This window comes from the organism of the source record quoted next, unplaced genomic scaffold (assembly GCF_019419815.1).
Source record: "Pyrus x bretschneideri cultivar Hongxiangsu unplaced genomic scaffold, Pyrus_bretschneideri_v1 Contig71, whole genome shotgun sequence".
NCBI classification, from domain to species: domain Eukaryota; kingdom Viridiplantae; phylum Streptophyta; class Magnoliopsida; order Rosales; family Rosaceae; genus Pyrus; species Pyrus x bretschneideri.
The window spans coordinates 1,782,999-1,798,572 of record NW_025999811.1 but is presented as its reverse complement, the minus strand read 5'-3'; the positions used below and the strand labels follow the sequence as shown (position 1 = coordinate 1,798,572).

The following is a 15,574-nucleotide window of genomic DNA, read 5'->3' as shown; positions in this document are numbered from 1 at the left end:
CTAATCGTTGCAGAATGATGCTCCACTTTCATATATTCATTCATTCCTTACATCAATTATTACCATTCAAATACATAAGCCATTGTGATTATGACACATGGCAATTACAAGGCATGTTAGCCATTGAAAATAAAAACTGATCTAAGTCCTACACTTGGCATATGAGCTCAAGCTATCTCAACAGAAAACAGTTTCACAAAATGAAAAAATAAAAAATCCACTAGGTAAATCATTTACTAACAAGAAATTAGTAAGCAATTTACTTTTCAATAGTTGGATTCAAAGGAAGTAATCTCTTTTTCAAATAGTTCTATTCACCTTGGCAGTTGAGAGGTTTTCTTGATTATTGCGAGGGTCATTATGTTGGGAGAGTTTTTTCAAGGCTTGTCATTGGTCTTGGATCCTAGGAACAACAAATTTGGAGGCGGATAAGTTGGCGACACAATTTTTTCAGGAGATAGGATGCTGGCACTCGGATTGTGAGACCTCCATCTTCTTTGGTGCATGTTCTCAACTAGGACGGCTTGCCTTGTCCTCCTAGTTAATTTTCCTGGAATGTTGGGAGGTGACGTTTTTACACCCAGTGTAGCGTTTGGGACCCTTGATCTCCACAACATTCCTATGGTTGTTGTAGTTTATTGTGTTTTCTGTTAGCCATGCTTTTGGCTTTCCGTGTACTTTATTGACTTTTGCCCTAACAATGAATTTCTAATTTCTACCAAAAAATAAAAAATAAAAACTATTTGAACACTCAAATACGGAGTAGATAGCTTCTCATGCGGGAAATATAAAAGAGAAACTCCATAAGATAAGAAATCCCATCGCCATAAGATCCCGACCACAAACCTTTGTAATAGTTCACTATGTTTGAAAGGTCAAGTGGCGATTGCAAAACAAAATCAATCAGAAAACCATTGAAGCAAAAAATTACGAGGCCCCCGTCCATTAAAGAATTAAACTGGTTTTTGGAAAACCTTGTTGGATGAGATCCCCGACAATATACTTCACAAAAACAACATTTTCTGGTTTTGGGTTAGATGAAGATTCATTCAGAGACTTTTGGGATGAAGATATGGTACAATTAACAAGATCACGTGGCAGTTTTGATGTAGAAGGTAAGAGTGGCAGTGACTTCTGTTTTGTGGTGGACCTTTGGAAGCTTTGAAATGCAGAAGATACAAGTACAGAAATTCCTTGAGTTGTTTGCATTGCTTATATGATTCAACCACAGTTGTACACGAAACAACTTGGTGGCGGTAGTTACTGATTTTATCTATTTGATGTGATTTTTACAAATAAAGATATCAATATTTTACAGATGTTTAATAATTAAGGTGGGAGCTTTTATTTATTTTTTTATTTTTTTACAATCATACAACAATACTAAAATAGTAAGAGCAAGGAAAATAATAGCATACAAACTAAAATGGTACTGAAGAATTGAGAATCATCTTTTTAGATATTCTTCTTTGAATGATTCCAAAGGTCCACGTTAAAGGAGAAATCACTTCTACTTTGTCCTTCGTCAGGAAAATTAACATATGAACTTGCCGACTGTTGCATATCATCAATCCAAAAGCTTGTGAAGAGTTCTTCCTCTAACTCAAGACTGGGACATGCAGTTCTTTCAAAAGTATATCCTCGTCTTCTAACAAGGTCTTCCACCAATCATTTCCATTGTTTGTCGACGACGACGTTTGTGATGACGTACTTAAATGCTCTTCTGATTGAATACGGTCTATAATTGGTTCTTTACTGCTCAAGTAATTTGAACTTTTTATGAAACTTCGGGGTTGAGGTCTGATCACAATGGTCTTTCTCGTTTCTTGGGATTTATTTTGCAATGTTTTCATGCGAGAATTGATCCGTAATCGAGTGTTCCAATAATTTTTCACATCATTCGCTGTTCTTCCTGGAAGTCTTCCAGCAATCAACGACCACCTGAGTACATACACGAAAAAAAAAAAAAAAGTCATGAATACTTCGGATGAAAAATAAGAGGAACAAAGCAAAAAAAAAAAAAAAAAAAAAAAACAAAATGTTAGATTGCATTAACATTTTTCTTCTTTAGAATTAAATGGAGTGAACTAATTTAATACATAACGTGATAACAATATGGGTTGGGGGGAATTAATTTAGCAGATGGCGCTTTATAGTAGTGATTTATTACTACTACCACTTGATATTTTCTTTCACTTGTAATTATGAGGTTTGAGGTTCAATTTTCAAAGATAGTGAGTTTCATATTTATTTATTACGAATTATTTATTGTTTGGCTTAACCCAAAAACAATTATTCCCCTTTAAGGTGTAATATTATAATATAAAAAAAAATGAAGAGTAAACTTATTATAAGTTCATTTTTTGTGAGTTATTATTGGTTTTGGTTTACTTTGTTTGGTTAGGTCTATTCACTGATTATGCACATCAATTTTTTTTATTAAACTGTGTAATGAAAGTAATAATAAAGCATGGAGAGATTTTTAATGTGCCTAAAACACATGACAATACATCATATGTTATTATACAAGTGGATAAACTTTTTTTTTTTTTTCAAGTGTCCATTCACTTGTATAATGACATATAACGAATGTGCCTGTGTTCCCAGCATACTGAAGAGTCTTTTAGAGCATAAGCTCGATTAATTAAGGGTATCAACAAGTTCAATAATGAGGACGATGTGGAGTGTCCTTCAGCTAGTATACGAATTGAAAGCGATGTTTATTTATTAATTAGTACCTGTTTCCCAAAAGCTTGTGAAGCCTAATTATAAGATCTACTTCATCCTCTGTAAAGTCTCCTCTCTTGATATTTGGCTTTAGATAGTTCAACCATCTTAGTCTGCAGCTCTTCCTGCACCTGTTTAAGCCTGAATATACATAGAATCCGCAATGTGTTTTCATGAGGAAGTTTCCGATGTGGGATAAACTCTCTCGACTTGGGCCATGTATAACTGTTAGACGCGTTAGCATGTTCTAAAGCATTAATAAAAGCATAACATTCAACTTGAAACCAATTGGCAGAAGGTCTTAGAATGAAATATACTAATGAAATGCTTTCCTATCAATGCGCATATCCATCTTTCTCAGTTATATATACAGATTAACATATATACCTGCTCTGTAAGGAACTTGGTGCCACTTTCCTTCTCCATGAATCTCAATGCTCTGCCTGAGAAGATCATCTTCCTCTCGAGTCCAGGCACCTTTTCTCATCACACTCAAGTTAACGTTATATCCCTCCATCTCTTATCTGCTAGCAGCTATCCTGAAGCTTATCTCCTGCCTACTAGCCACTTCAACGCCTCCAGAAAGCCACCGGGCTATACATAAATAGAGAGTGTTTGCGGTACCATTAAGGCTTTTCAACAGTTTTTCTGGAGTCATATATTAGCTACCAGTCTAACCTCTGAAATATATATGTATGTATGCATGTATCTATATTACTGAAAGAGCTAACATTTCCGCATGACAAGGGAAGTCAATTTTCTATGGAACCAGATCCTCTCCGAGGCAAACACTCGGGATACTGCTGAGCAACAAACACAGGCTGTTGAATTTCAATCAAACGGCTACAATTATTATAACTTTAAGAGAGATCCCTCTGTTTGTAATAGTTAGATCGAAATCCAACAGCCCGTGTTTCTTGCTCAACAGGATCCCGATGGTTTGCCTCGGAGAGGATCCAGGTCCATTTTCTATGGCACAAAATTCCCTAGCTATAATATAATATTCAAAAGCACATTTGTACGAACGTGAATGTAGAATCGTGTAACTAATTACAACACACATCTTTCACCACCACCAAATTCCTGCAGCTTGAGATTTTTTGAATGCATGTTTTCGCTGCTTTTGGAAGTGTTTGTTTGCTTGTACTTGCAAATAAAACAAAAAAAAAGTGTTTGCCTTCTAATTTGTTCCTACCGTCCGCCAAGACAACGAGGCCCGGTCGCTATTTTTCTCTCTACCAAACCTCTACGAAACTTTTAGACGCTACACCTAACATTAATTGCCCAATAATTGGACTTTGGTGCTTCAACTCACTTAAGCTCTCACAAGAGTCACTCTCAGTTAATTTCTATACTAAATATTTTTTGTAGGTTTGTCCAAAAAAAATATATATATATATATATATATATTTTGTAGGCATACCGAATTTAGTAACCAAATTTGTTAACCAAAAACTTGCCTTATTAAATCAACTTTTAACTTACTATGAGGCGGATATATAATTTTATTTCAGTATTCAAAAATTGATATGTCATATCAATTCGTAAATAAATTTGATGACTTCAGTATTAATTACATGCTTAATTATAAATAGAAAAGAAATTGACTAAACATAAAAATATATTTCAAGAACATCAAAACTTGAAAAAATAGGAAACAAGGAACAAGTTTACAATCTTCCTATTTCTTACCAGCCACGCATCGATTTTCCCTTTCTCAAACTCATTCTGCCCAATAAATCAGGACTATAATTACACAACATCGTAATCGTGTTATAACATGATATAACATTCAACGTTTAAATTAACATATTATTAGGGAATGCTATGAAATTACACAACATCTTAATCCTGTTCACCATAACCCAACATTCAACGTTTAAGGTAAAACATAATCGTTCAAAATTACACTTAAGGTTATATAATTATCGTAATGTTACAATAAAGTACAAATAATGGCGTTGGTATTACAATAGCAAGTTGTTTTTTCCAAACTGGATATCAGATTATACTCTTTTTTTTAACAAACGATCTGCACTAAGTGAAAGGGGGCTAAACCTTACAATGAGTTTGCCATAATAATGTTGTTCAACTTCGCCTTCGATGACAATCGAACCTAAGATTTCTCACTTACAAGTAAAGAGGAATACCATTAGACCATAGTATTAAGTGGTATCAAATTACACTTTTATGGTAGAACTACTTAGACGTTATTACACTACAATATTAATTTTCAAATAAATAGTACCAATAGCCTTTTCTTATGAAAATATTCTAAAAAATTTAAGTACACTTTTTGTTGTAATACTAATTATTCAAACATCAAAAATTTACTCAAACATATTTTAATTACTCAAATATCTTTAAATTTTTACTATGTTTTCCCTTGATTGAGCAGTACATTTCTTATATTGGAAGAAGTTTCAATTTTGATTCCTCCTCTCTATAATTTGTTTAAAAAATAAATGAATAAATCTAGAACTTTTAATTCAAGTTTGAGGTCAGGGCCAATCCTGAGAATTTAGAGGTTCTAGGCAAGCTTTTGGAGTAGGATCCTATAGTTCATTGACCCCCGACGTTTTATACAGTGGTATGTAGAAAATATTTTTCTAAATAGTAAATACATGAATTGTCACATCCCAGCCCAGGGGGGACCACTTCCGGGGACCATTCCACTTTCATATATTCATTCATTCCTTACATCAGTTATTACCATTCAAATACATAAGCCATTGTGATTATGACACATGGCAATTACAAGGCATGTTAGCCATTGAAAATAAAAACTGATCTAAGTCCTACACTTGGCATATGAGCTCAAGCTATGTCAACAGAAAACAGTTTCACAAAATGACAAAATAGAAAATCTACTAGGTAAATCATTTACTAACAAGAAATTAGTAAGCAATTTACTTTTCAATAGTTGGATTCAAAGGAAGTAATCTCTTTTTCAAATAGTTCTATTCACCTTGGCAGTTGAGAGGTTTTCTTGATTATCGCGAGGGTCATTATGTTGGGAGAGTTTTTTCAAGGTTGTCATTGGTCTTGGATCCCAAGAACAACAAATTTGGAGGCGGATAAGTTGGCGACACAATTTTTTTAGGAGATAGGATGCTGGCACTCGGATTGTGAGACCTCCATCTTCTTTGGTGCATGTTCTCAACTAGGAATCGCCTTGTCCTCCTAGTTAATTTTCCAGGAATGTTGGGAGGTGACGTTTTTACACCCGGTGTAGCGTTTGGGACCCTTGATCTCCTCAACATTCCTATGGTTGTTGTAGTTTTTTGTGTTTTCTGTTAGCCATGCTTTTGGCTTTCCGTGTACTTTATTGACTTTTGCCCTGACAATGAATTTCTAATTTCTACCAAAAAATAAAAACTATTTGAACACTCAAATACGGAGTAGATAGCTTCTCATGCGGGAAATATAAAAGAGAAACTCCATAAGATAAGAAATCCCATCGCCATAAGATCCCGACCACAAACCTTTTGTAATGGTTCACTATGTTTGGAAGGTCAAGTCGCGATTGCAAAAAAAAATCAATCAGAAAACCATTGAAGCAAAAAATTACGAGGCCCCCATCCATTAAAGAATTAAACTGGTTTTTGGAAAACCTTGTTGGATGAGATCCCCGATAATATACTTCACAAAAAACAACATTTTCTGGTCTTGGGTTAGATGAAGATCCATTCACAGATTTTTGGGATGAAGATATGGTACAATTAACAAGATCATGTGGCAGTTTTGATGTAGAAGGTAAGAGTGGCAGTGACTTCTGTTTTGTGGTGGACCTTTGGAAGCTTTGAAATGCAGAAGATACAAGTACAGAAATTCCTTGAGTTGTTTGCATTGCTTATATGATTCAACCACAGTTGTGCACGAAACAACTTGGTAGCGGTAGTTACTGATTTTATCTATTTGATGTGATTTTTACAAATAAAGATATCAATATTTTACAGATGTTTAATAATTAAGGTGGGAGCTTTTATTTATTTATTTTTTTTTCCATTCATACAACAATACTAAAATAGTACGAGCAAGGAAAATAATAGCATACAAACTAAAATGGTACTGAAGAATTGAGAATCATCTTTTTAGCTATTCTTCTTTGAATGATTCCAAAGGTCCACTGTTAAAGGAGAAATCACTTCTACTTTGTCCTTCGTCAGGAAAATTAACATATGAACTTGCCGACTGTTGCATATCATCAATCCAAAAGCTTGTGAAGAGTTCTTCCTCTAACTCAAGACTGGGACATGCAGTTCTTTCAAAAGTATATCCTCGTCTTCTAACAAGGTCTTCCACCAATCATTTCCATTGTTTGTCAACGACGACGTTTGTGATGACGTACTTAAATCCTCTTCTGATTGAATATGGTCTATAATTGGTTCTTTACTGCTCAAGTAATTTGAACTTTTTATGAAACTTCGGGGTTGAGGTCTGATCACAATGGTCTTTCTCGTTTCTTGGGATTTATTTTGCAATGTTTTCATGCGAGAATTGATCCGTAATCGAGTGTTCCAATAATTTTTCACATCATTCGCTGTTCTTCCTGGAAGTCTTCCAGCAATCAACGACCACCTGAGTACATACACGAAAAAAAAAAAAAATCATGAATACTTCGGATGAAAAATAAGAGGAACAAAGCAAAAAAAAAAAAAGAAAACAAAATGTTAGATTGCATTAACATTTTTCTTCTTTAGAATTAAATGGAGTGAACTAATTTAATACATAACGTGATAACAATAAAGGTTAGGGAGAATTAATTTAGCAGATGGTGCTTTATAGTAGTGGTGGAAAGCAATTATGCATATATGCGCCTTGGTGCAGGTTCAATTTCCACTCAATTCTCTCCCCCCTAACAACAAACAATTTAATTCACTAACATTATTGTAAAAAAAAAAAAACCAATTTATTAAGGCTTTAAAATCTATTAATTTCAAGATAGTTATTTGAACTGGCATATTGAGTTCAAACTCTCCCTCATCCCAGAACATGTAATAAAATAATTGTTTGAGGAGTACCCGCCATCGGTTTAATGGGGGAGTTTCTACACCCAGTTGATATATATATATCAAGGATATTTACATCCAAGATTTTCCAATTTTGTTTGGCTCGCGGCACATGCTGGTACGACAAACATTTTTTTTTTTTCATGTAACTGAAAACTTACATTGATAATCAAAGAGTAACTTGATGGTCAGCAGTAAGAAATGGAGTCAGCATATTTGTTTTTACAGTTTTTACCAATTCTGATCCAAGCCTTTGTACCAGGCCGAACGTACAAAATCACGAAGATTTGTCGAGCCGAGTAGGATTAAAAAGCATGAAAGTGACTTTAAGTAAAAAAATCTTATTACGGGATACTTATCTTCCATAGGAAGCATTGTTTGAGTTTACTCGTGCCCTTTTGGACAAAGATTTAATTTTTTCGGTCACCTAAGGTTCTTGATTATTGCTACTAGCACTTGATATTTTCTTTTACTTGTAATTATGAGATCTGAGGTTCAATTTTCAAAGAAGTGAGTTTCATATTTATTTATTACGAATTATTTATTGTTTGGCTTAACCCAAAAACAACTATTCCCCTTTAAGGTGTAATATTATAATATCAAAAAAATGAAGAGTAAACTTATTATAAGTTCATTTTTGTGAGTTATTATTGGTTTTGGTTTACTTTGTTTGGTTAGGTCCATTCACTGATTATCCACATCAATTTTTTTTTATTAAACTGTGTAATGAAAGTAATAATAAAGCATGGAGAGATTTTTAATGTGCCTGAAACACATGGCAACATATTATATGTTATTATACAAGTGGATAAACTTTTTTTTTTTTTTTCAAGTGTCATTTACTTGTATAATAACATATGACGAATGTGCATGTGTTCTCAACAGACTGAAGAGTCTTTTAGAGCATAAGCTCGATTAATTAAGGGTATCGACAAGTTCAATAATGAGGACGATGTGGAGTGTCCTTCAGCTAGGATACGAATTGAAAGCGAAGTTTATTTATTAATTAGTACCTGTTTCCCAAAAGCTTGTGAAGCCTAATTATAAGATCTACTTCATCCTCTGTAAAGTCTCCTCTCTTGATATTTGGCTTCAGATAGTTCAACCATCTTAGTCTGCAGCTCTTCCTGCACCTGTTTAAGCCTGAATATACATTGAATCCGCAATGTGTTTTCATGAGGAAGTTTCCGATGTGGGATAAACTCTCTCGACGTGGGCCATGTATAACTGTTAGACGCGTTAGCATGTTCTAAAGCATTAATAAAAGCATAACATCCAACTTGAAACCAATTGGCAGAAGGTCTTAGAATGAAATATACTAATGAAATGCTTTCCTATCAATGCACATATCCATCTTTCTCAGTTATATATACACATTAACATATATACCTGCTCTGTAAGGAACTTGGTGCCACTTTCCTTCTCCATGAATCTCAATGCTCTGCCTGAGAAGATCATCTTCCTCTCGACTCCAGGCACCTTTTCTCATCACACTCAAGTTAACGTTATATCCCTCCATCTCTTATCTACTAGCAGCTATCCTGAAGCTTATCTCCTGCCTAGTAGCCACTTCAACGCCTCCAGAAAGCCACCGGGCTATACATAAATAGAGAGTGTTTGCGGTACCATTAACGCTATATATGGATATCTCGAACTAACTAAATAAGGCCAGTGACGTGCATGTCTGGTATCCACAGAAGCAAAAGGTGAGACATTTAAAATATTTCAACGGTTTTTCTGGAGTCATATATTAGCTACCAGTCTAACCTCTGAAATATGTATGTATGTATGTATCTATCTATCTATCTATATTACTGAAAGAGGTAACATTTCTGCATGACAAGGGAAGTCAATTTTCTATGGAACCGGATCCTCTCCGAGGCAAACACTCGGGATACTGCTGAGCAACAAACACGGGCTGTTGGATTTCAATCAAACGGCTACAATTATTATAACTTTAAGAGGAACCCTTCTATTTGTAACCGTTAGATCGAAATTCAACAGCCCGTGTTTCTCGCTTAGCAGGATCCCCGATGATTTGCCTCCGAGAGGATCCAGGGCCATTTTCTATGGCACAAAATTCTCTAGCTATAATATAATATTCAAAAGCACATTTGTACGAACGTGAATGTAGAATCGTGTAACTAATTACAACACACATCTTTCACCACCAGCATATTCCTGCAGCTTGAGATTTTTTGAATGCATGTTTTCGCTGCTTTTTGAAGTGTTTGTTTGCTTGTACTTGCAAATAAAACAAAAAAAAAGTGTTTGCCTTCTAATTTGTTTCGACCGTCTGCCATGTAAAAGACAACGAGGCCCGGTCACTATTTTTCTCTCTGTACCAAACCTCTACGAAACTTTTAGACGCTACAGCGAACATTAATTGCCCAATAATTGGACTTTGGTGCTTCAACTCACTTAAGCTCTCACAAGAGTCACTCTCAGTTAATTTCTATACTAAATATTTTTTGTAGGTTTGTCCAAAAAAAAAAAAAATATATATATATATATATTTTGTAGGCATACCGAATTTAGTGACCAAATTTGTTAACCAAAAACTTGCCTTATTAAATCAACTTTTAACTTACTATGAGGCGAATATATAATTTTATTTCAGTATTAAAAAATTGATATGTCATATCAATTCGTAAATAAATTTGATGACTTCAATATTAATTACATGCTTAAACATAAATAGAAAAGAAATTGATAAAACATAAAAATATATTTCAAGAACATCAAAACTTGAAAAAATAGGAAACAAGGAACAAGTTTACAATCTTCCTATTTCTTACCAGCCACGCGTCGATTTTCCCTCTCTCAAACTCATTCTGCCCAATAAATCAGGACTATAATTACACAACATCGTAATCGTGTTATAACATGATATAACATTCAACGTTTAAATTAACATATTATTAGGGAATGCTATGAAATTACACAACATCGTAATCCTGTTCACCATAACCCAACATTCAACGTTTAAGGTAAAACATAATCGTTCAAAATTACACTTAAGGTTATATAATTATCATAATGTTACAATAAAGTACAAATAATGGCGTTGGTATTACAATAGCAAGTTGTTTTTTCTAAACTGGATATCAGATTATACTCTTTTTTTTAACAAACGATAGTATCTGCACTAAGTGAAAGTGGGCTAAGCCTTACAATGAGTTTGCCATAATAATGTTGTTCAACTTCGCCTTCGATGACAATCGAATATAAGATTTCTCACTTACAAGTGAAGAGAATACCATTAGACCATAGTATTAAGTGGTATCAGATTACACTTTTATGGTAAAACTACTTAGACGTTATTACACTACAATATTAATTTTCAAGTAATAGTACCGATAGCCTTTTCTTATGAAAATATTCTGAAAAATTTAAGTACACTTTTTGTTGTAATACTAATTATTCAAACATCTTCAAAAATTTACTCAAACATATTTTAATTACTCAAATATCTTTAAATTTTTACTATGTTTTCCCTTGATTGAGCAGTACATTTCTTATATTGGAAGAAGTTTCAATTTTGATTCCTCCACTCTATAATTTGTTTAAAAAATAAATGAATAAATCTAGAACTTTTAATTCAAGTTTGAGGTCAGGGCCAATCCTGAGAATTTAGAGGTTCTAGGCGAGCTTTTGGAGTAGGATCCTATAGTTCATTGACCCCCGACGTTTTATACATTGGTATGTAGAAAATATTTTTCTAAATAGTAAATACATGAATTGTCACATCCCAGCCCAGAGGGGACCACTTCCGGGGCTCGCTCCACCACCGTAGCACGATATTGTTGGCTTTAGGCCCCGACTATGCCCTCACGGTTTTGTTTTTGGGAACTCACGAGCAACTTCCCAATGACTTGATCATGGGTACGTTAAATATCCTTGGTTATTTTGCTAGAGTATTGATTCACTATGTTGCTACACATTCTGTTATTTCTCATACATTTGCTCAAGTGACGCAACCTCACCCTACACCTCTAGGGTATGATTTAGAGTTTGCTATGCCTAGAGGGGAGAGATGTATTGTTGATTGTGTGTATCCAGGATGTCCACTGATGGTGGAGGATGTTGTTATGCCAGCTGATCTTATCCCGTTAGATATTGTTGACTTTGATGTGATTTTGGGCACGGATTGGTTGCATTTCAATTGTGCCAATATTGATTGTTAAGGGAAAATAGTTACCTTCTATCGTCCTGGACTACCTGTGGTTACTTTTGTGGGTGAGCAGGGTGGGGTGAGACATGGCGTTATTTCTGCTGTGTGAGCAAAAAGGTTGTTATCAAAGGGTTGCCAGGGATACTTATCTCATGTGGTGTTGAATGATGTTGCTCCTAGTAGTGTGGATGATGTAAGGGTAGTTAGGCATTTTCCTGATGTTTTCCCTGATGATTTACCTGGTTTACTGCCAGACCGATGTAGAGTTCACCATTGATTTGCTTCCAGGTACTAATCCTATATCCTTGACTCCTTATCATATGGCTCCTGCTAAGTTGAGGGAATTGAAAGTCTAGTTGCAAGAATTAATGGATAAAGGTTTGATGGTGTAGTCGGGGTCCAAAGCGGACAATATCATGCTACGGTGGTGGAGTAGGCTCCGGAAGTGGTCCCCCCCAGGCTAGGATGTGACATGAAAGAATATAATTCTACATCAAACACCATTGAAATTATTAAATTAATATCAAAAGAGGAAATATATACAAACATTACTTAAAATATTACACGCCCCGTGTTTTTACATGCAAATGTATTAAATTAAGTTTACGTGATCTAATTTTTCAACCAATTTTTTTTAATTATTTATTTTCCTAATTTTTATTAGAGATTTGAAAGGCCAAAAATAAAAATATAAAATTCTTATTAGATTAGGCCTATTTGGATAAGCTTATTTCAGACTAAATTAAGTTTACGTGATCTAATTTTTCAACCAATTTTTTATAATTGTTTATTTTCCTAATTTTTATTAGAGATTTGAAAGGCCAAAAATAAAAATATAAAATTCTTACCAGATTAGGCCTATTTTGGATGTGCTTATTTCAGAGTCTTCAGCGTGACCTTTTTAGTAAATACGAAATCAATTGAAAAAACGAACGGGTCTTTCCGGTTTCGAACTAGAGACAACAAGCAAACACTAAGCCTCTACCACTACACCAGCAAGCAGTTATGTCTCTCTTTTATAATATATATCTGGCTATCACCAGGGCCGGTTCTGTTTGAGATTTACACGCATGCTTGCGGGTAATATACGTCATGAATAATGTTAACTAACTTACCTGATCAAGAAAGACAATTACATTTTATAGAAGATTCAACCAATTTTTCGATTGCAATCTCCCAAGATGCTTTGGCTGGCACATTAGGCTGCTCAAAAGGCTACTTGCTACTTTCAACAGTTTTAGCCGATTTTTCGATTGTAATTTCCCAAGATGTTTTGGCTGGCACAATAGGCTACTTAAAAGGCTGGTGAATATCTACCCACCTAGAATTAGGATGCTCTGCACACCTCTGATTGTAGAAATTTGTATAGGGATCGTGTGGATGCAAATTTTTGCCTTCTTCTTCTTGGATGAAAATGCACCTACAAAACAATTAACACTTTAGGTTAAGGCCAAGAGCCTTACGCACCCACGATGATTTTTTTTTTTTTGGGGGGGGGGGGGTTTTGGCCGAAGAACCTCTGATGCCAAAGTTAGAATTTGAGGGAAAAATGTTTAGAGAAATTAGTTGGACTTAGGTTTTTGGAGAAATGAAGTGATATTTATAGGGGTGTGGCCGGCCTCCTTTGGAGAGATGGGAACTAGCCACATTTGGTGGTTTTTGGGTGTAATTGCAAGATATTATGTCAAAATAATATCTTGAATCAATTAGGAAATTAATTAGAAAATTAATTAATTAATTAGGCAATTAATCAATTAATTTAGGTAATTAATCCTATTTTGAATAAATATTTTGGAGGTTACCTTGTGGGGAGGATTGATGAGGATGGATGAAATAGGTTTTGAATAAATATATACCTATTTTGATCACTTTTGACCTTGATTGAGTTCCGGTGTGCCTCAAGGGTAATTTTATCTTTTTAACTCAAGAATCCATGTGTCGCCTCCATATTTTTCTCGACTATTTTTGGCTCCACAAATGCCCCCACACCTGTTGGGTTGCTTATAGGAAAGGGTAGCAGGTGTAGAGATCTTCTTGCTTTAGGAAACATAGGATTGTTTCCTATTTTGATGTATATTCCCTCTTTAATTGGAAATTAGATCCTTCTAGGAAAGGGGAATAAATTTCTCCCAAAGTCTATTTAAGTCTACCTTAAGTAGATTATTAAATCATCTTTGGAGAGCAATTTATTCTACCCTACAAGAGAGAGAAAGCTAGAGGATATTTGTTCTGCCTCCTATAGCAATCTTCTACTTTTGCTCGTGAAAAGAACCGTCTTTCGTTGCTTTCTTTGTCTTCTCCGCGCCGCACCGGGTTAAGAAAAAAATATTAATTTTCCTTGTATTCTTCTTGGATAGTGCTGTCGCAGGGCAACCGTCAAGGTGGTGTGACACGTCGGCTGGCAGGGACCAGGAGTTAGCTCGGCATGGGTCGAGGAGGTGTTGTGGCTAGGGCCACTGCTTGGGCTGCTTGGCTTGGCTAAAGCCAAGGCTTACTTCCCCTGTTGTTAAGACAGATTCGCCTGCTGGGAAGGATGAGACTGCTTACGTGGGAAGCTGTGAGAAATCCACTAAGCCTGCTTCTGGGGAGGCTGCTGAGATATATACGCTTTTGAAACCAGATCTGCTTGAAGACATAGACGTTTGTGCCAAGTTTGTTGATGGCGTTAGGGGAGTTGTTTGCCCAAGTTCTTTTGCGAAGCATACGATCGAGTATAAGAAGATTGTTATACTTGTCATGATGCAGAAGACGACTATTTTGAAGGTTGAGTCTATGCTCATTAACCAAGAGGACACCAAGGCTACCAAAGAAGTGGCAAAGGTTGTGGCAGCCGAAGCTTATTGTTCTGTAGAGAAGATCAAGAGTTGGAATCTGAGCTCGTCGCTTTGAAGGGGTCTAATATCTCTACTCCCACTTCTTTGCAGCTTGAAACCGCTTGCCAAAAGATCGTTAACTTGAAGACTAGGCTTGACGCGATCTAAGTGAAGTATGAAAGTGTAGAGAATAAGATCAGATGTTACATACCTCAGATTCAAGATCTTGAGCATGCTGTTTCTGAGCTTTGTTTCACTTGATTGAGGGTGTAAGTCTGAAATGCCTCAAGTAGTCTGGCTAGTGATTAGCTGGGAATCAAAATGAATTGCGAGCTTTTTCACTGCCAAGTCTTTTGCCATTTGGCGGCATGCTAGTAGGGCCTCGTACTCTGCTTCGTTGTTGGATGTTTTGAAGCTTAGAGTGATCGCTTGCTCGAGCATCGAACCGTCTGAGGTGACAAGAACCACGCCTGTTCCTGAACCTTTGTAGTTGGATGCGCCATAGATATGCAAATGCCAGAAGTCTGCATTGGCTGGAGCAGACGCGGCTAGGGTGTGGTCGGCCACCTCTAGGACGTCGTTGGGCGACTCTGTTGCTTCGCCTAGGCTAGGCATGAAGGTGCAGTAGGGAGTCGTTGAGCTGTCGTTGGGTCGTTCTAGAGTTGAATTATAGAGCAAGGGTCGGCTGGTGCCGTGTAACGGATAGTAGGAGATAGTGTTCAACTACCGGTACATGTTGCTCCTATGTAGAATATTTTGGGATGATGATGACAAAACTTGCTTCCAAGTATGTCCTTTTAGTATTCATTTGCCCTTGGTGCGCATTTTGGGCCGAGTTGTTGCGTTTG

The 15,574-nt window shown here is 35.7% G+C and overlaps 1 protein-coding gene and 1 pseudogene across 1 annotated transcript; both read right to left on the bottom strand.

Annotated features, from left to right (window-relative positions):
* Window positions 1-1,727: 1,727 nt before the first annotated feature.
* On the bottom strand, window positions 1,728-3,369 carry LOC103927274 (transcription factor MYB114-like). Its single transcript, XM_048574478.1, is given in 4 exon segments — window positions 1,728-1,891; window positions 1,893-1,941; window positions 2,739-2,868; window positions 3,115-3,369. Coding segments are annotated over 4 exon segments (351 nt in total). The 5' UTR covers window positions 3,245-3,369; the 3' UTR covers window positions 1,728-1,849.
* A 3,340-nt stretch (window positions 3,370-6,709) lies between these two features.
* On the bottom strand, window positions 6,710-9,325 carry LOC103927277 (annotated as a pseudogene).
* Between the last annotated feature and the right edge of the window lie 6,249 nt (window positions 9,326-15,574).